The 22015-nt window shown below is 47.1% G+C and overlaps 1 protein-coding gene across 1 annotated transcript; it reads left to right on the forward strand.

Moving 5' to 3' along the window:
* Positions 1-12728: 12728 nt before the first annotated feature.
* LOC119922801 (olfactory receptor 1020-like) lies at positions 12729-13601 on the forward strand. Its single transcript, XM_038742441.1, has one exon. It carries the CDS (start codon positions 12729-12731, stop codon positions 13599-13601), a length of 873 nt encoding a protein of 290 aa, XP_038598369.1.
* Positions 13602-22015: the final 8414 nt, after the last annotated feature.

The following is a 22015-nucleotide window of genomic DNA, read 5'->3' on the forward strand; positions in this document are numbered from 1 at the left end:
CACCACCCCCCTTCCCACTCTCCCCGCCCAGGCCCCCGCCAACTCATCCCAATCCAAACCCTCCCCACCCCTCGCACCCTTCCCCCTCCCTCCCCACCCTCGACAGCTGATGCCAAGTGTGGCCTCTGGAACCCCCGCTCCGTTTTAAGTAAGATCCCTTTCATCCTGGACCTTTTCCTTTCCAGTTCTCTACTCCTCCTCGCCCTAACTGAAACATGGCTGTCGCCGGACGACACGGTCTCTTCTGCTGCTCTCTGCAGTGCAGGCCTCTTCTTCTCCCACTCCCCCAGACTCACCGGAAAAGGAGGAGGTGTCGGTTTCCTTCTCGCCCCCCAATGTCGCTTTCGCACTATCCCTCCTCCCCCTTCCCTTTCCTTCCCTTCCTTTGAAGCCCACATTATTCGCCTCTACCACCCCCTCCAGATTCTTGTAGCCGTCATCTACCGCCCTCCGGGCCCCACTTCCAACTTCTTTAATGACTTTGACCCCTTCCTCACATTCCTTCTCTCCTTCTCCATGCCCACTCTGATCCTCGGAGACTTCAATATCCACATGGATATCCCTAACGACTCCTCTGCCGCCCGCCTTCTATCTCTCCTTGACGCTGCCAACCTCTTCCTCCACCCCACCTCACCCACTCACCAACTTGGTCATACCCTCGACCTCATCATCTCCTACCGCTGCACTGTGTCCACCCTCACCAACTCTGTGATCCCTCTCTCTGATCATAATCTTCTCACCTGCCTCCTCACTCACACTCCTTTCCCCTGTAAATCAGTTTTACTCCCTCACAGAGATCTCCGCTCTCTGGACCCCACCCATCTTTCGGAGCGCCTCACACCCCACCTCGCCGCCCTCTCCTCTCTACCCAGTCTTGATGATCAGATTACTGCTCTCAACTCTACCCTTTCTACTCAGCTAGACTCGCTCGCTCCCCTTTCCCTTCGCCGCTCTCGCACCACTAACCCACAGCCCTGGATCACTGCCACTGTCCGCCTCCTTCGCTCTTATGCTCGAGCTGCTGAACGCTGCTGGCGAAAGTCTAAACACCATGCCAACCTCGTTCACTTCAAGTTTATCCTTTCCTGCCTTAACTCAGCCCTCTCTTCTGCCAGACAAAACTATTTCTCCTCCCTTATTGACACCCATGCCCATCACCCCCGCCAGCTCTTCCGTACATTCAACTCCCTTCTCAGGCCCCCGGTTCCTCCCCCTCCTCCTTCCCTCACCCCCAACGATCTGGCCTCCTACTTCATTAACAAAATTAAATCCATCAGGTCCGACCTCCCCAAAGTCTCTTCCCCCCTTTCTCCAACCCCCCGGCTCTCAACACTCTCTGCTACTCTCCCATCCTTCCCAGCAGTATCCTCAGAGGAACTCTCCTCCCTCCTCTCAAGTGCTACTCCGGCCACCTGTGCTTCTGACCCCATTCCCTCTCATCTTATGAAATCTCTCGCTCCATCCCTTCTCCCCTCCTTAACTTCCATCTTCAACCGCTCACTCTCCACTGGTTCCTTCCCCTCTGCCTTCAAACATGCCCATGTCTCTCCCATCCTAAAAAAACCCTCTCTTGACCCCACCTCACCTTCTAGTTATCGTCCCATATCCCTCCTACCATTCCTTTCCAAACTCCTTGAACGAGTTGTCTACACGCGCTGCCTAGAATTCCTCAACAACAACTCTCTCCTCGACCCCCTCCACTCTGGCTTCCGTCCCCTTCATTCCACGGAAACTGCGCTCTCAAAGGTCACCAATGACCTCCTGCTTGCCAAATCCAACGGCTCATACTCTGTCCTAATCCTCCTCGACCTCTCAGCTGCCTTTGACACTGTGGACCACCCCCTTCTCCTCAACACGTTATCTGACCTTGGCTTCACTGACTCCGTCCTCTCCTGGTTCTCCTCTTATCTCTCCGGTCGTTCTTTCTCAGTCTCTTTTGCAGGCTCCTCCTCCCCCTCCCATCCTCTTACTGTGGGGGTTCCCCAAGGTTCAGTGCTTGGTCCCCTTCTGTTCTCAATCTACACTCACTCCCTTGGTGACCTCATTCGCTCCCACGGCTTCAACTATCATCTCTACGCTGATGACACCCAGATCTACATCTCTGCCCCTGCTCTCTCCCCCTCCCTCCAGGCTCGCATCTCCTCCTGCCTTCAGGACATCTCCATCTGGATGTCCGCCCGCCACCTAAAGCTCAACATGTCGAAGACTGAGCTCCTTGTCTTCCCTCCCAAACCTTGTCCTCTCCCTAACTTTCCCATCTCTGTTGACGGCACTACCATCCTTCCCGTCTCACAAGCCCGCAACCTCGGTGTCATCCTCGACTCCGCTCTCTCATTCACCCCTCACATCCAAGCCGTCACCAAAACCTGCCGGTCTCAGCTCCGCAACATTGCCAAGATCCGCCCTTTCCTCTCCATCCAAACTGCTACCCTGCTCATTCAAGCTCTCATCCTATCCCGTCTGGACTACTGCACTAGCCTTCTCTCTGATCTCCCATCCTCGTGTCTCTCTCCACTTCAATCCATACTTCATGCTGCTGCCCGGATTATCTTTGTCCAGAAACGCTCTGGACATATTACTCCCCTCCTCAAAAACCTCCAATGGCTACCGATCAATCTGCGCATCAAGCAGAAACTCCTCACCCTGGGCTTCAAGGCTCTCCATCACCTCGCCCCCTCCTACCTCACCTCCCTTCTCTCCTTCTACTGCCCAGCCCGCACCCTCCGCTCCTCCACCACTAATCTCCTCACTGTACCTCGCTCTCACCTGTCCCGCCATCGACCCCCGGCCCACGTCATCCCCCGGGCCTGGAATGCCCTCCCTCTGCCCATCCGCCAAGCTAGCTCTCTTCCTCCCTTCAAGGCCCTGCTGAGAGCTCACCTCCTCCAGGAGGCCTTCCCAGACTGAGCCCCTTCTTTCCTCTCCCCTCGTCCCCCTCTCCATCCCCCCGTCTTACCTCCTTCCCTTCCCCACAGCACCTGTATATATGTATATATGGTTGTACATATTTATTACTCTATTTATTTATTTATTTATTTATTTTACTTGTACATTTCTATCCTACTTATTTTATTTTGTTGGTATGTTTGGTTCTGTTCTCTGTCTCCCCCTTTTAGACTGTGAGCCCACTGTTGGGTAGGGACTGTCTCTATGTGATGCCAATTTGTACTTCCCAAGCGCTTAGTACAGTGCTCTGCACATAGTAAGCGCTCAATAAATACGATTGATTGATTGATTGATTGATTGATTGATCAACAGCATGTACCCAATCCCTTTCCTACATGGGGTTCATAGTCTTTATCACAACGAGAAGCAGCATGGTATAGCAAATAGAGCACAGGTCTGGGAGTCAAATGGTCATGGGTTCTAATATTTTCTCTACCACTTGTCTGCTGTGTGACCTTGGGCAAGTCACTTAACTTCTCTGAGCCTCGGTAACCTGATCTGCAAAATGGGGATTGAGAGTGTAAGCCCCACATGAGACAAGGGACTGTGTCCAACCTCATTGCTTGTATCCAACCAGGGCTTAGTCCAGTGCCTGGCACATAGCAATCACTTAACAAATACAATAATAATAATTATTATTTTACAGGTGAGCTAACTGAGAAGGGAAGTGACTTTCCCATGGTCACACAGCAGACCAGTGGTGGAGCTGGTAGGAGAACCCAGGTTCTTTTGACTCCAGTGTCTATGTGCTATCTCCTAGGCCATGCTGTTCTCTCCCACAGAGCACTCATTGGGGAGCTGTCTTTGGCTTCAAACAAAGAACTGACAAGAAATTTGGGGCTGATTTGGTTAGTATTAGTTTTACAATCAGCTTGGATTAGTGGAAAGAGTACAGGTCTGGGAGTCAGAGAATGTGGGTTTTAATCCTGGCTGTACCACTTGTTCACCGGATGAACTTGGGCTTCACTTCACTTCACTTCTCTGTGTCTCAGCTACCTTGTCTATAAAATGGGGATTAAGACTGTACCCCTATGTGGGACAGGAACTCTGTCCAACTTGATTAGCTTGTATCTACCCCAGAGCTTAGTACAGTGCCTGCAACATAGTAAGAGCTTAATAAATTCCATTAAAAAGTGGCATAGAGTTTTGTTATTGAAGAGTAACAAGTGATCTCTCTGACTCTTTTTCTCTGTCTGTCTCTCTCAGTGTCTCTTATCACTCACTCACTCACTATATCTCCCTCACACTTCTCCCCTCCCAGGTAGCTTTGTGGGTGCCTTTCTTTTTTTCCAGTGTGAAATAACCGACAATGGACGCCCTTGACCTTTCTATTGCTTTTGTGCTGTTATTACAGATCGGCGTTGAGGTCTAAGGAAATTTTTCCTACTCCGTTTTATACCCAAAGGGTCTCTGCCAGCCTGAAGCTCAGCTCCTCTGACATGATCCTCTCCCGCCTGGTCCTGTCCAACGCCACAGTACTTCTTGCAAGGGGATTGCTTGAGATCTTGGCAGCCTGGGGACTAAGGAATTTCCTAAACAATGTTGGCTGTAAACCCATGTACGTGGATTGTCTGCAAAGTCCTTTGGATCTTGAATATTATTCGATATTCAATCCCGGTGTGGATGTCACGCTAATAGCTTGGGTAATTCTTTCGCTGTGAGACCTGTTCTTTGTGGGGCTCATGAAGGTGGTCAGCGGCTACATGGTGTTTGCACTCCATAGGCAACACCGGCAGGTCTGACATCTCCACGCGCCAAGAAGCCCCTGTGGGGTGATGCTCGAGGTCAGGGCGGCCAAGAGAGTAATGGCCCTGGTCACGCTCTACCTTCTCCTCTTTAGGCAACATTCAAAAAGGCTGAGTGTCTTACTAAACATGAGAGAGAATTCCTCTCTACTAGTGAGTATCAACACGGCGTTGACATTCACCTTCACAGCAATCAATCCCTTCCTGATTATTCACAGTGATGGGAGAATGAAGACCTTCTGGAAAAGGGAGTCTCTTAGTTCCGACACAAATTCCTCCTAGAGTCGACAGATCAGTATTATTTATTGAGTTCTTACTGTCTGCAGAGCATTTGGGAGAGTACACGTCAACAGAGGTGGTCTCTAGCAATCAATCAGTGGTATTTGCTGAGTGCTTACTATGTACATAGCACTGTACTAAGCGCTTGGAGGAGTACAATTCAACACAGTTTGTCTCAATCCATCAGTGGTATTTGTTGAGTGCTTACTGTGCGCAGAGCACTGTACTGAGTGCTTGAGTGAATACAATGCACAGGAGTTGGTAGATTCGTTCCCTGCCCACATCGAGTTTATGCTCTAGAGAGGGAATCCAAGGAATAAGTCGTGCCCTACTAGTGATTTGTCCCTGGATAAGATGTTCAGATTTGGCTGAGACTGTACTGATGTTGTGGGTTGTGTTCTACTCCTAACAAGCTAAAGGTATGACCATTTGAGCATGACAGATTGTAAGTTCACTGTGGGTGGGGAACATGTCTACCAATTCTATAGTATTGTCCTCTCTCAAGATCGTAGCACAGTATGCTGCACACAATGAGTGCTCAATAAATACAAACGATTGATTGATTGATTGAATGATTAATACCTGTCTCCCTCTTTAAACTATAAGCTCACTGTGGGCAGGAAACATGTCTACCAATTCTATTATAGTATACCTTCCCAAGTACTTAGTAAAGTGCTCTTCCAGCAGTAAGTGCTCAATAAACACCATTTACTGATTGATTAATTTCTGTCTCTTCTTGTAGATTGTAAACTGCAGTTGGGCAGGGAACATGTCTACCAACTCTACTACATTATACTGTCCCCGATGTAAAGGACAGTGCTCTGAACACAGTAAGCACTCCGTATATACCGTTGATTTATTGATTAATTAAGGTCACTACACTGACCCTGCCTGATCTCCCTGAGGGATCTTTGCTGCTGTGTCAGTTAGTTCTGGATAACTGTGGGGAAAACGTCTGTACTCATCTTGTTCATCAGGGAGGGGAGTCTGGACATTACTGGAGAGATTTCCCTCTTGGAGTGTCAGAGGGGAATTACATTAAGCGATGCTTGCATTTGTGTACCTATTAATAACTCCTGAGGGAGAGTGGAGAGATGAGGTTCAAAGCTCATAAATTCTGCCCCTGGCTCTGCCCTCTCAGATGGCAGCTGTCCATAGCTAGTCAGCAGCGGGACTGATGATACTGGTTGAGTCGGATGGAACTGCCTCACGCTGGTTATAGAGTTCCAGAGGATTCAGGAGGAGATCATAATAGTGATGATAAATGATTCCTTAGGTGCTTATGATGTGCCAAACATTGTACTAAGCCCTGTGGGAGATAGAAGATTATCAGGTTCCATATGGCGTCACAATCTATGTAGGAGGAAGAACAGGGATTGAATCCCCATTTAGCAGATAAGGAAACTGAGGCACAGAGAAGTGAAGTGACTTGGCCAAGGTCACCCAGCAGGCAGGAGGCAGAGCAGGGATTAGAATCCAGGTCTTCTGATTCCCATGCCTGGGCACTATCCACTAAGCCACACTGCTTCTCTGATATGAGATGTGAGCTGGGAGCTGAGCTCAATTTTGGGTGTGGATTTATCAACACTTGAATTGTGATAAATGTTGAAGCATTGGCTGAGCCTTGGGGTTGTGATGAAACAGGGAAATATATGGTCACATTAAAGACATTCATGATGAGTTTACAATTTAGAGAAGACCCAGGTCCTCTGACTCCCACGACTTGGTTCTTTCCACTAGGCCATACTGCTTCTCAATAGGCAATCCTGCCTAGTGCCAAAATCTCCCCTGGTCAGCCTCTCACCTGACCAAGTCCCTACGGCCGGGATACCCTGAGGGCTGAGGGCAGCAGCATGCTCAGTAGGATCGCCAAAACTCTCGGGGGTGGGGGGAGGCTCAGGTTTCCTCTCCGGGCTGGGGAGGTCCTTTCAGAGGGAGGGAGGGCCAGTGCTGACTGTGGTGATGGAAGCCCTGAGTCTTTCTCAGCCTGGCCCGGGAGGGGTCTCCGTGGCTCCAAGAGAAGGCAGGATCAGATATCTCTTACCTCGCCTACATCCCACCCTATCAGTTGGACTCATTGAGCACCTACTATATATTATAAATTATTTATTTATATTGATATCTGTCTCCCTATTTAGACTGCGGTGTCACTGGGTCTAACTGTTGTATTGTAGTCTCCCAAGAGCTTAGTTCAGTGCTCTGACTATGCCCTCCTTTCCTCTTCTTCCACTCTCTTCTGCATCTCCCTGACTTGCTCCCTTTATTCATCCCCTCTTTCAGGCCCACAACACTTATGTATCTATCTTGTAATTTATTTATTTATATTGTCTGTATCCCCCTCTAGATTGTAAGTTTATCGTGGGCAGGAAGCGTATCTGTTTATTGTTATATTGTACTCTCCCAAGTGTTTAGTACAGCGTTCTGCATACCATAAGTGCACAATGAATATGACTGACTGACTGTTTGAGTGCCCACAGTAAGTGCTCAATAAATACCACTGATGATGATGACGATACAAAGCACTATATTAACCACCTGGGAGAGTACAATACTATGGATATGGTAGACACAGTCCCTTCCCACAGGGAGCTTCCAGTCTAGAAGGAGCTTCAAATACCTTGTTATTATTATTATTATCATTATTTGTTTAGCTCTTACTATCTATCAAGCACTGTTCTACATGCAGGGGTAAATACAAGTTCATCAGGTTGGCTCCAGACGCTGTTCCACATGGGCTTCACAGTCCAAGTAGGAGGGAGAACAGATAAAATATAAAATACTTGCTCGTATTTATTGAGCTCTTACTGTGTGCAGAGCACTGTACTAAGCGCCTTGGAGAAGAGACCATAACAGAAATAGTGAACACATTTCCTGTCCCTAATGAGCTTACAGCCTAGACAATGGATTATATTTATTCACCCTGGGCAAAGAAGAAGGGGTCTGGGGGCATGGGGTCCACAAAGAGTTGTGGCTTTTATTTTTTTCTTGATCAGCACCCCCTTATCCAGGGCTGCTGCCTCGAGCTAGCAGAGTGACCATTTGGAGGTCTGTCACTCCAGTCAATCAATCATATTTATTTATTTATTCATTTATTTATTTATTAAAATGGTATTTGTTAAATGCTTACTGTGTTCCAGGCACTGTACTAAGTGCTGGGGTAGATGCAAGATAAGTAGGTTGGATACAGTCCCTGCCCTTCATGGAGCTCACAGTGCTAAATCCCATTTTACAGATGAGATAACTGAGGCACAGAGAAGTGAAGCGACATGCCCAAGGTCACTAAACAGACAAGTAGCAGAGCCGGGATTGAAGTTTATGTCCTTCTGACTCCCAGGCCCATGTGCTATCCACTAGACCACACTGCTTCTCAGCTATTAATCAATCAATCAGTGGTATTTATTGAATGCTCACTGTGTGCAGAGCACTGTACTAAGTGCTTGGGAAAGTACAATATAATAGATAGACATGGTCCCTGCCAATAATTATATTGCAGTCTGGAGGGGGATGAGATCAATCAATAAATTAATCAGTGGCATTTACTGAGCTCTTACTTTGTGCAGAGCGCTGTACTAAGCTCTTGGGGGAGTGCAATACAATAGAGTTGGTATATATGTTCCCTGCCCAAAATGAGTTTGCAGTCTAGGAAGGACGGGATCAATCAATCTATCAATGGTATTTATTGAACACACATTATACTAAGCGCCTGGGGGAGTACAATACAACAGAGTTGGTTGATGCATTCCCTGCCCACAGTGAGATCTGTTCTCCCCAATCTGGCTGTTCCTCACTCTCACTGGCTACTAGGAACTCTAGACGTGTGACTTAGTGGACAGAGGCCGGGCCTGGGAGTCAGAAGGAAATTGGTTCTAATGCTGGCTACTCCAGCTGTTGTTGTGCAACCTTGGGCAAGTCACTTAACTTCTCTGTGCCTCAGTTCCCTCATCTGTAAAATGGGGATTAAGACTGTGAGCACTATTGAGGGACAGATACTGTGTCCAAACCGATTATTTTGTACCTGCCCAGTGCTTAGAACAGTACCTGGCACAGAGTAAGTACTTAACAAATACCACAATAATTACTCTTATTATTAGGGACAGTGACTGTGGTCAGGCATGATCCTGGGGGGAGGGGAGGATTGGGTGGATGGGGAGGGCATATCAAGTGGGCTCAGATCCTGACAGAACTGGAAATGGACAAGATCTCAGAGGCACATGGGCAGTGAAGATTCCCTGTGAACTCCGGGGATCTTCATCAGGCCAATTAGCAGAAGATATTTAAAGGACTGTCAGGGAGTCAGAATGCAGTAGTCAAGGCAGGATAAGATCATTCATTCATTCAGTCTGTCAGTCAAAGCACTGTACTAAGCATTTAGGAGAGTACAATATAACAAATATATAACGTATTTACAATATAACAACAAATGGACACACTTCTACCCATAACAAGCTCACAGTCTAGAGGAGGAGACAGACATCAATATAAATAAAATGAACAAATAAATAGATAAATAAATAAGTTAATGGAGAAATAAATCACAGACCTATGCATATTTACATATGTGCTGTGGGGATGGGAGGGAGGATGAATGAAAGAGCAAGTAAGAGCAGCACAGAAGGAAATGGAAGAGGAGGAGAGGAGGGCTTAATCAGGGAAGGCTCCTTGGAAGACATGTGCCTTCAATAATGTTTTGAAGTGGGGGTGAGCAATTATCTGTCTGATGTGAGAAGGGAGGGTGTTCTAGGCCAGTGTAAGATGTGGGCAAGAGGTCGGCAGCGAGACAGACGAGATTGAGGTACAGTGAGAAGGTTAGCATTAGAGGAATGAATGAAGTGTGCGGGCTGGGTTGTAGTAGGGGAGTAGCTAGGTGAGGTAGGAGCGGCGAAAGGTGATTAAGTGCTCAAAAGCCAACTCCTCAATGGTGAGGAGTTTTTGTTTGATGCGGAGGTGGATGGGCAAGCACTGCAGGGTTTTTTTTTTGAGGAGTAGGGAAACATGGTCTGAACTTTTTTGATGGAAAATGTTTCAGACAGCAGGGTGAAGTATGGACTGGACCTCTCCAGAGAAACAGGAGGCAGGGAGGTCAGTGAGGAGGCTGATACAATAATCAAGGTGCGTTAGAATAGGTGCTTGCATTTTATGTGGTAGCAGTTTGGACAGAGAGGAAGGGGAGGATTTTGGTGATGTTGTGAATGAAGAACTGACAAAATTTAGTGAAGACGTGAATATGTAGGTGGAACGAGAGAGTGGATTCAAGTACAATGCCAAGGTTGAGGGCTTGTGAGGCAGGAAGAATGGTGGTGCCGACAATAATGATCGGAAAGTGAGTGGAAGGATAGGGTTTAAATTCAGTTTTACCCATATTACGTTTGAGGTGACAGGAGGGCATCCAATAAGAGATGTCTTGAAGGCACAAGGAAATGTGAGACTGTACAGAGACAGAGAGATCAAGGCTGTAGATGCAGATTTGGGTGTCATCATCATAGAGGTGACAGTTGAAGCCATGTGAGTGATTGAGTCTTCCAAGGGAGTGGGTGTAGATGGAGAAAAGAAGGGGACACAGAACTTAACCTTAAGGAACATCCACAGTTAGGGGAAGGATGGCAGAAGGGGAGCCAGCGAAAGAGACTGAGAATGAGAGGCCAGAGAGATAAGAAGAGAACCAAGATAGGATAATGTCAGTAAAGCCAAGGTTATATGATCTTTCTTGGAGAAGGGAGAGACTGACAGTGTCAAAGGCAGCTGAGAGGTCGAGGAGGATTAGGATGGAGTAGAGGCCGTTGGATTTGGCAAGAAGGAGATCTTTACTGACCTTTGAGAGTGTGGTTCCCGTGCTGTGAAAAGGACGGAAGCCAGATTGGAAGGGGTCAAGGAGAGAATTGGATGAGAGGAACTTGAGGCAGTGGGTGTAGACAGCTCGCTCACGATTTTGGAGAGGAATGGTAAGAGGGAGATGGGGTGATATCTGGAGGGAGCCAAAGGGTCAAGGGAGGGTCTTTTTAGGATAGGGGAAGTATGAGCCTGTTTAAATAGTGAGAAGAAGCCACTGGAGAGTGAACAGTTGAAGATGGCAGTTAGGGAAGGAAGAAAGGAGGGGACAAGTGTTTTGATGAGGTGCGAAGAAATGGGGTCCGATGCACGGGTTGGAGGGTGTATTTTGAGATAAGGCAGGAGATTTCCTCAGGAGATAGTCCTGGGAAAAATAGAAGAGTTGAACAAGGGGCAATTCTTCAACTTGAAGAATTCTTGAAGAAGTTGATTGAATGACTTTTAGCCTAGCCTGGAGAAGGTCAAAGAGTGAATTGATTATTTTATTTGGGACTGTGAGGAGAAGTGCACCAGCTTCCCAAGGTCAATTAAGGAGGGAATGAGCTAAGAAAGAAAGTAGGAGAGATTTGGATGAAATCACGATTGTGGTATTTGTTAAACCCCTATTATATGTCAAGCCCTTTATTAAGTGCCTGGTGGATAGAACACAAGCCTGACATTCAGAAGGATCTGGACTACAATCCGACTTGTCTGCTGTGTGACCTTGGACGAGTCACTTCACTTCTCTGTGCCTCAAGTACCTCATCTGTGAAATGGAGACTAAGACTGTAAGCTCCACGTGGGACAAAAACTGTGTCCAACCTGATAACCTTGCATGTACGCCAGTGCTGGGTATACCACCTGACACAGAGTAAGAGCTTAGCGAACGGGTAGTCGCAAATTATTGTTATTCATTTATTCATTCATTCAATCGTATTTATTGAGTGCTTACTGTGTCCAGAGCACTGTACTAAACTTTTGGGAAGTACAAGTCAGCACTAAAGAGAGACAATCCCTGATTAAGCCGGGTTTAGAGTCTAGAAGTGGGGAGACAGACAACAAAACAAGTTTTGTTAGGCAATTACTATGTGTCACTCACTGTACTAAGCACTGGGGTATAAACAAGATCACCAGATGCCACATGGGACACACAGTCTAAGAAGGAGGAAGAAGGGGTAGGGAATCCCCATTTCATAGACGAGGAAGCAGAGACCCAGAAAGTGAAGTAATTTGCCTAAGGTCACTCAGCGGTCAAGTGGTAGAGCCGGGACTGTGAGCCTGTTGTTAGGTAGGGATTGTCTCTGTTGCTGAATTGTACTTTCCAAGCGCTTAGTACAGTAATAATAAAGATGGCATTTATTAAACGCTTACTATGTGCAAAACACTGTTCTAAGCGCTGGGGAGGTTACAAGGTGATCAGGTTGTCCCACGGAGGATCACAGTCTTCATCCCCATTCTACAGATGAGGTAACAGAGGCCCACAGAAGTTAAGTGACTTGCCCAAAGTCACACAGCGGACAATTGGCGGAACCGGGATTTGAACCCATGACCTCTGACTCCAAAGCCCGCGATCTTTCCACTGAGCCACGCTGCTTCTCTACGCAGTAAGCAGTAAGTGCGCAGTAGGCAGTAAGCGATCAATAACTACGATTCAAAGAATGAATGAATTAATAAATTAATTAATTAATGAACACAGGTTCTCTGACTTCCAGCCCCAGACCTGTTCCCGTCCACGAATATTTTTTTTTGTCTTTAGGGTGTTTTTTAAGCACTTACCATGTGCCGGGCATTGTACTAAGCCCTGGAGTAGGTTCAAGCTAATAAAGCTGGACACAGTCTCAATCCCCATTTTACAGATGAGGAAACCGAAGCCCAGAGAAGTGAAGCTACTCGCCCGCGGTCATCCAGCAGATGAGCAGGATTAGCACCTTGGTCCTCCCTGCCCACGGTCGGATGGCAGACGGTAACGCAAGCAGGGTGACCGGCTTCCTCCTGATGGGACTGTTGGACTGGCCGGAGGTGCGATTCGTGGCCTTCGATATCATCTACTCGGCCACGCTCCTGCCCAACGATGCCCTCCTCCTCTCCCTCCGCGCCGACCACCGTCTCCACACATCCATGTACTTCTTCCTCGCCAACCTGTCGTTGCTGGACATCACTCGCCCCACAGCCGCGGTGCCCGAGATACTGTGGGACCTCGCCACCAGAGGCCGGCGATCTCGTTGGCCGGGTGCTCCCTTCAGCTCTATTTCTTGGTGTTCCCAGAGGGGATGGATGTCTTCCTCCTGGCGGTCACGGCCTCTGACCGACGCATGGCCGTCCTCTGCCCTCTCCGCTACGCTGTTCTCATGGACGGGAAGGTGTGCGTCGCGCTGGCCGTCCTGCTTCCCCAACTCCGCCCTGCACGCATCCTTCACCTTCAAGCTGATCTTCGGCTGCTCTGACCGGGTGGACCAGTACTACTGCGATGTCCCTCTGGTGACGGTCCTGTCCCGCTCTGGGGATGGGCGGGATCGCAGCCTTCTCCATCACTTTAGGCTCAAACGTCCTCGTCTCGGCTGCCATCTTGAAGAGCCGCTCGTCGAGGGGAAGAGCCGGGCCTGGTCCACCTTCACCTCCTGCCTGCTGGCCCTCGGCCTCTTCTACAGCCCCGCCATCTTCACCTACATCAGGCCGTCTTCCGGTCACTCTTCCAGAAGCGACGGGCTCGTGGGCATGCTGTATGGCGTCCTCAACCCCCTCATCGACAGCCTGAGAAACGAGGAGGTCCTGAGGGAGTTGTTGAGGGAGACGTTAGGCCCGCTGGGATCTCTTCGGCACCCATAGGAGCGCTATGGACTGGACTCCCCTGGGAGCCGATGCGCTGGACTGAGCGCTTGGTAAAACGCAACAGGAGACTCATTCCCTGTCCACGGGGAGCTGGCACTCTTCAGAAGCACCGTGGCCTTGTGGAAATCTCGCAAAGCTGGGCGCTAGAGGACTTCATTCATTCATTCATTCAGTCAATTTTACTTATTGAGCACTTCATCCATTCAATTGCATTTATTGAGTGCTTACTGTATGCGGAGCACTGTATGCAAGGTACTATAAGCACTTGGGAGAGTACAATAAAACAGTAAGCAGATCTTTTCCCTGCCCACAACAAGCTCGCAGTGGGTTCTGATCCTGGCTCTGCCAGTTACTTGCTGTGTGACCTTGGGCAAATCAGTTCACTTCTCTAGACTGTAGCTCTAGAGTGTAGCTCCACACTGTAAGCTTGTTGTGGGGAAAAAACGTTTCTGTTTATTGTTACATTGTACTTTCCCAAGCACTTAGTTCAGTGTTCTGCACAAGGTAGCGCTCAATAAATACGACTGAATGAATTAAATGAACTCTCTATGTCTTAGTTCCTTCATCTGCAAAATGGGGGTAAAATACCTGTCATCCCTCCAACTTAGACTGTGAGTCCGATGTGGGACCTGATTATCTTGTGTTTACCCCAGTGTTTAGTACAGTACTTGGCATATAGTAAGCACTTTAGCAAGTAATCTAATCAGTGAAACAGATCAAAGGGGGCTGACAGCTGGTGGACCCAGAATAAAGGATTAAAGGGACATTGAATCTATGATTTATTTGAGTGTCTATCTCCCCCTGTCGTCTGTAAACCTATTGTACTCTCCCAGGTGCTTGATATAGTGCTCTGCACAGTCAGTGCTCAGTAAATATCACTGCTTGCTTGCTTGCTTGATTGATAGGTAGAAATAAATATATAGACAAGTTTAGAGAAACAGTGTGGCTATGTCTTCCAAGAGGCCTTGCCTGACTAAGCCCTTCTTTCTTCATCCCTCATTCCCTTCTGTGTCGTCGTGACTTGCTCCCTTTATTCATCCCTCTTCCCAGCCCCACAACACTTATGTCCATATCTGTAATTTATTTATTTGCATTTGTCACTCCTTCTAGACTGTACGTTTGTTGTGGGCAGAGATTGTGCCTGCTTATTGTTATTTTGTACTCTCTCAAGTGCTTAGTGCAGTGCTCTGCAAACAGTAAGTGCTCAACAAATATGATTGACTGACTGACCAACCGCTCTGGCCAGTGAAGAAATGAGAATTTTGTTACTCCATCGACTTTCTTATTCTTCTCCCACGTGCATTCTGAAACCTTTCAAGATTTTTCCGTAAGTGCCAGCAGGACTCCATAATGGAAAACCTAAACAACCGTGAAAGGATTTGTCCTGCTCGAACTGATCTATACTCACTCCCCTGGTGAACTCATTAGCTCACTTGGCTTCAACTATCATCTCTATGTGGATGATACCCAAATTTATATCTCCTTCCCCGTTCTCTCTCCCTCCCTCCAGACCCCTATCTCCTCCTGCCTCCAGGACATCTCCACGTGGATATCCGCCCGCCACCTTAAACTCAACATGTTTAAGACTGAGCTTCTCCCTTCTCCTTCTCCATTCTCCCTTCTCCTTCTCCCTTCTCCTTTCTTCTTCCCCCGTCTCCCTTCTCCTTCTCCTTCTCCCCTCTCCTTCTACCTTTTCTCTTCTCCTTCTCCTCCTCCCTTCTCCCTTCTTCTCCTTCTCCCTTCTCCTTATCCCTTCACTATCTCCTTCTCCTTCTGCATCTCCTTTTTCTCCAATCTCCCTTTCTTCTTCTTTCATCTATCATCTCATCTGTTTTGCCGCTGACCCCTTTTCCATATCTTCTTCCTCACCTGGAACTCCCTCCCCTTTCAGACCCTCACTCTCCTCACCTTCAAACCCTTACTGAAGGCACATCTCCTCCAAGAGGCCTTCCCTGATTAAGACCTCTTTTCCCCACCTCCCTCTCCCTTCTTCATTGTCTAAGCCTTCGGATCTGTGACCTCTAGGCAAACCTTAACTCTTACACACGCATTTCTCAATTATGTATTAATTATTTATTTATATTCATGTCTATTTTCCCTTCTAGATTGTAAGATTGTCGTGGGCAGGGAATATGTCTACCACCTCCGTTATATTGTACTCTCCCAGGCACTTAGTACAGTGCTGCGCCCACTGCAAGTGCTCAATAAATACCATTGATGTTGATGATGATATAATAATTATGGCATTTATTAAGCAGTTAATATGTGCTACGAACTGTACTGATCACTGGGGAAGATGGAAGAATATGAAGTCTGGCAAAGATATGGCTCCAGATTAGATTTATAGTAAGAATAATTATGGTATTTTTTAAACATTCACTATTTGCCAAGCAGCTTGGGAGTCAGAAGGACTTGGGTTCTAAACCTGGTTCCTTCACTTGTCTGCTGTGTGACCTTGGGCAAATCACTTCATTTCTCTGCACTTCAGTTGCCTCATCTGTAAAATGAGCCCCATTCGGTACATGGATATTGTCCAACCTGATTACCTTCTATCTACCCCAGTGCTTAGAACAGTGCTTGGCATATAGTAAGCATTTACCAAATACCATTAAAAAAATACAAGGCATGTCAGACATGGTTCCCATTCCACATTGGGTTCAGAAGAGAGAGGGAGAGCAGGGCTTTTATCTGCTTTTATCCCCATTTTAACGGTGAGGAAACCGAGGCTCAGAGAAGTTAAGTGACTTGCCTGACGTCACACAGAGCTAGAGGATCCGAGATTAGAGGCCAGGTTTCGTGACTTCATGTCTTGTCTTCTTTCCAGCATGAGACATTTTATTTTAAGCCCTTCAGCCTCTCTCCACATGACCATGACTCCGGCTGTCAGGTTTTCTCATCTGTGAAATGGGGATTGGCACATAGTAAGTGCTAAGCAAACAAATATCTTTTAAAAGCAGCAAAATACCTTCTCTCCCTTCCCTTTAGACTGGTGATCCCCATGTAGGTCAAGGACTGTGTCTGACCTGATTATCGTGCATCTATTCCAGCATTTAGTACAGTGCTTAAGATATAAGAAGTGCTTAACAAATATCAAAATTTTAATAATTAAACCAAATAATAATAAAAACAACAATACTACAAGTAGGTAATTCAATGAACAGGATAATTCTCTTAACACCAACAGATTTCACACAGATAGAGTCATTCTTCTCTTGGTATTTCTTAAATACTCTGTGGCGGACACTGAACTAAGTGCTGGCGCTGATACGAGCTAATCAGTTTGGCCACAGTCGCTGTCCCACATGGGGCTCACACTCTTAATCTCCCCATTTTGCAAGTGGGGTAACTGAGGCCCAGAGAAGTTAAGTGACCTGCCCAAATTCAGACAGCAGACAAGTAGTGGAGCTGGGATTAGAACGCTGGTCCTTCTGATTCTTGCTACATATCCCCAAATCATAGGATTAATCAATCAATATATGGTGTATATTGAGAACTTACTGGGTGCAGAGCACTGTGGGAAATGGAGCTACATTGGCTCTAATTCTCCGAGGTGTGTGAGTGAGGTGACGAGTAGGAGGGTTCATATCTGCTAGCCCTTTAGTACTCTCCCAAGCACACAATGCTCTGGCCAAGATAAATGCTATTGATTGATTACAGGGTGGCCCGGTGGAAAGAGCTTGGGCTTGGGAATCAGAGGATTGGGGTTCTAACCCCAATCCTAGCTCTTTCACTTACCTGTTGAGTCACTTTGGGCAAGTTACTTCAATTCTTTGTGCCTCAGTTCCCTCATCTTTAAAATGAGGATCAAGACTGTGAGCCCCACGTGGGACAGGGACTATGTCCTAACTGATCAACCTGAATCTAGCCCAGCGCTCAGTACAATGTCTGGCACATAGTAAGTGTTTTACAAATACCACACACACACACACAAAAAGATTAGACCACCCCCATTTCTTTTTCTAACATTGCATTTTTATCTTGCATTTACTTCAGCACTTATCCCCTAGTAAGTTATTCATAAAATGTCCTTTTTTTGCATAGCAGTCATTATTACATAATTATATATAGTGTATAGTAATTATTATGGGTATTACACAGCACGTTTCTTTTCCAAAGCCTTTTCAAGTGGTTCATCCCATCTTTGACCTTACAACATCCCTGTGAGCGAGGGAGAGGGAGAAAGTATCATTCCTAGAGTGGCCTAGTGGGAAAACCCCGGGCCTGGGAGTCAGAGGACTGGGTTCTAATTCCAGCTCTGCCTCTTGCCTGCTCTGTTACCTTGGACAAGTCAATTTACTTCTATATGAACCTGTTTCTTCTTCTTCTCTAAAATGGGGATTCAATCACTGTCCTCCCTCTGTGAGTTCCATGTAGAATAGGGACTGTGCCCAACCTGATTATCTTGTATATACCCCAGCGGTTATTGTTGTTAGAAAACAACAAAAAATCAACTACCTATTTGCGTTCCTCAGTTGTGTCTATCTGAGGTAGGTGATCCTGCCGCGGGAGAATAACGGAGAATAAATCAGAGACTCCGCTTCCTCTGCAATCGACCACACAGCCGATCTGTCAGGGAGATGGCTTCTCACTCATGCTTAAGTAACCGACTGATGTGTTTGTCGTGGAGGAGAAGTTTCCGGAGTACAGAGGCAAGGCTTGGAGATGCCCTTAATGGGGATAATAATAATAATAATAATAATAATAATAATAATAGCACTTGTTTAGTGCTTACTATGTGTCAAGCACTGTTCTAAGTGCTGGGGGGGATACAAGTAATCAGGTTTTCCCACATGGGGCTCACAGTCTTAATCCCCATTTTGCAGATGAGGTAACTGAGGAACAGAGAGGTTAAGTGACTTGTTCAAAGTCACACAGCTGACAAGAGGCAGAGCCGGGATTAGAACACATGACCTCTGATCTCCAGGCCCGGGGTCTTTCCACTGAGCCACCTTGCTCTGTTATTTCCAAGCCGGGCTTCAGGGGGCAATTAGGAAGCGGGTTTATAGGATTCTGCTCCGGGATTTCCTCGGGTTCTTGGTTGGCTGTTGACGTGCTCTGGTTCCCAGTTCTCGGAGCAGTGGACTTTGAGAGAAGCTGAGGAGAGGCTGGACCAGAACGGGCGATGTAACCTGCAGAGCCATGAATAATAATAACGATGGTATTTGTTAAGCGTTTACAACGTGCTAGGTACCGTACTAAGCGCTGAGCTGGATAGAGAAGCAGCGTGGCTCAGTGGAAAGAGCCTGAACTTTGGAGTCGGAGGTCATGGGTTCAAATCTCGGCTCTGCCAGATGCCAGCTGTGTGACTTTGGGTAAGTCACTTAACTTCTCTGTGCCCCGGTTACTTCATCTGTAAAAAGGGGATTAAGACTGTGAGCCCCACGTGGGACAACCTGATCACCTTGTATCCTCCCCAGCGCTTAGAACAGTGCTTTGCACATAGTAAGCTCTTAACAAATGCCATTATTATTATTATTATTATAGGAGCAACCTGAGTTGAACACAGACCCTGTCCCATATGGGGCTCACAGGCTCATGACAATCAGGAAAGGGTCGAACTCTCACGAGGATGTGATTTCGGTCATTTTCTTACTCTTACCTCTTAAAGTGATCAGTCAATTAGTCAATTAATTGAGTGCTTGCTGTGTGCACAGCACTGCACCAAGTGCTTGAGAGAGTACAATTTAACACTAAACAGTCCTATTTCCCGCCAACAACGAGTTTTCAGTCTAAAAGAAGACAGACATTGATAGGACTAAATCAATTATTCATTCATTCAATCAATCAATCATATTTATTGAGCGCTTACTGTGTCCCGAGCACTGTAATAAGCGCTTGGGAAGTACAAGTCGGCAATATATATAGAGACGTCCCTAGGCAACAACGGGCTCAAGGTCTAGAAGGGGAAACAGACAACAAAACAAAACATGTAGACAGGTGTCAAAATCGTCAGAACACATAGAATTAAAGCTATATCATCATCATCAATCGTATTTATTGAGAGCTTACTGTGTGCAGAGCACTGTACTAAGCGCTTCGGAAGTACAAATTATGTGCTATACAAATTATATGTAAGCGCAAAGTATACGCTCGTCGTTAACAAAATAAATAGAATAGTAACTATGTACAAGTAAAATAAATAGAGTAATAAATCTGTCCAAATATGTATACAGGTGCCGTGGGGAGGGGAAGGAGGTAGAGCAGAAGGGATGGGGAGGAGGAGAAGAAAAAGGGAGCTCAGTCTGGAAAGGCCTCCTGGAGGGGGTGAGCTTTCAGTACGGCTTTGAAGGGAGGAAGAGAGCTAGCTTGACGGATGTGTGGAGGGAGGGAATTCCAGGCCAGGGGAAGGACGTGGGCCGGGAGTCGACGGCGGGACAAGTAAGAACGAGGTGTAGTGAGGAGGTTAGCGGTAGCGGAGTGGGGGGTGTGGGCTTGGCTGTAGAAGGAGAGAAGGGAGGTGAGGTAGAAGGGGGCGAGGTGATGGAGAGCCTTGAAGCCTCGAGTGAGAAGTTTTGCTTGATTCGTAGGTTGACAGGCAGCCACCGGAGATTTTTGAGGAGGGGAGTAACATGCCCAGAGCGTTTCTGCACAAAGATAATCCGGGCAGTAGCATGAAGTATAGACTGAAGTGGGAGAGGCAGAAGTATGGGAGATCACAGACGAGGCTGATGCAGTTATCCAGTCGGGATCGGTTGAGAGATTGAACCAGCAAGGTAGTAGTTTGGATGGAGAGGAAAGGGCGAATCTTGGCGATGTTGTGGAGGTGAGGCCGGCAGGTTATGGTGACGGATTGGATGTGTGGGGTGAACCAGAGAGCGGAGTCTAGGATCACACGAAGGTTGCGGGCTTGTGAGACGGGAAAGATGGTAGTGCCGTCTACAGTGACAGGAAAGTCCGGGAGAGGGCAGGGTTTGGGAGGGAAGATAAGGAGTTCAGTCTTGGACATATTGAGTTTTAGATGGTGGGCAGACATACAGAAGGAAATATCCAGAAGGCAGGAGGAGACACGAGCCTGGAGGGAGGGAGAGAGAGCAGGGGCAGTCAGTGGTATTCATTGAGCACTTACTCTGTGCAGCGCTTTATACTAAGTGTTTGGGAGAGTCCAACACAACAGAAGTGGCAGAGACGTTCCCTTCCCACAAGAAACCTACAGTATTGACCACTCTTTGCTACCCTATCTCCCTTCCCTTGACTTCCCAGATTCGAAATGCTTCCATGACTAAATTGCTATTCAGGTACTCAGTCGTATTCATTGAGCACTTCCTGTGCGCAGAGCACTGTAGTAAGCACGCTTGGGAAGTACAAAGTGGCAACATATACCAAACAACAGGCTCACAGTCTAGAAGATACTGCTATTTACCCAGTATCATAAACGGACATTCCGTTTTCAGCTCTTCCACCTCATGTCCACTACAGATCACTCTCACCACCTTCACAGCCTTACTGAAGGCAAATCTCCTCCACGATGTCTTCCCTGACAAAGCCCTCACTTCCTCTTCTCCCACTCCCTTCTGTGCCAATCTTGCAATTGAATTTGCTCCCTTTATTCACCCCTCTCTCAGCCCCACAGCACCTATGTCCATGTCCATAATTTATGTATTTATATTCATTTCTGTCTCCCCCACTAGTCCGTAAACTCACCGTGGGCAGAGAACGCCTCTACCTTTTCTGTTCTATTGTAGCACTTAGTACAGCATCCTGCACACGGTAAGCACTCAATAAATATCACTGATTTATTGGTTAATATGGTCCCGGATGACTTTCTGTGCAACAGTTTAACATTAAGTGGCTACCGTCCTCCTCTCGAGAATCCAGCTGCTCTCTCAGAATTGATTTCCAATGCTGGGGAGCGTGGCGATGTAGTACTTGGAGTGGTTGGGATATATGGGCTTCCCCTGCCTCCACCCACACTATTTATTCACCGACACTTCTGGGCTGCTTGGACCCTTAGGTCTTTACTCCCAAGTACTTGGATAGTTACTCTACCCCAGCCTCATAGGGATTATGTCCAAATCCTTGCACTCTGATACTTCCCGTCTGTAATTCACTTGAATGTTCTCCTCCTCCGATAGATTGCAAGCCCTTTGAGATAAAGATCATGTTTAACAAGCCTGGAGCTTTCTCTATGAGCTTAGAACAGTGCACTGGTAGTGCTCACCACACAGAGAAGCAGAATATCCTAGCGGAAAGGCCCCGAGCCTGGGAGTCAGAGGACCTGAGTCCTAATCCCGTCTCCACCACTTGTCAGCTCTGTGACCTTGGTAAAGTCACATCTCTGGGGTTCAGTTTCCTCATCTGTAAAACGGGGATGAAGACTGTGAGCACCATGTGAGACAGGGGCTGTGTCCACCTCGATTAACTTGTATCTTATACAGTGCATGGAACAGAGTAAGTGCTTAACAAATGCCACA

This window comes from Tachyglossus aculeatus, unplaced genomic scaffold, assembly GCF_015852505.1.
Source record: "Tachyglossus aculeatus isolate mTacAcu1 unplaced genomic scaffold, mTacAcu1.pri scaffold_124_arrow_ctg1, whole genome shotgun sequence".
NCBI lineage: Eukaryota > Metazoa > Chordata > Mammalia > Monotremata > Tachyglossidae > Tachyglossus > Tachyglossus aculeatus.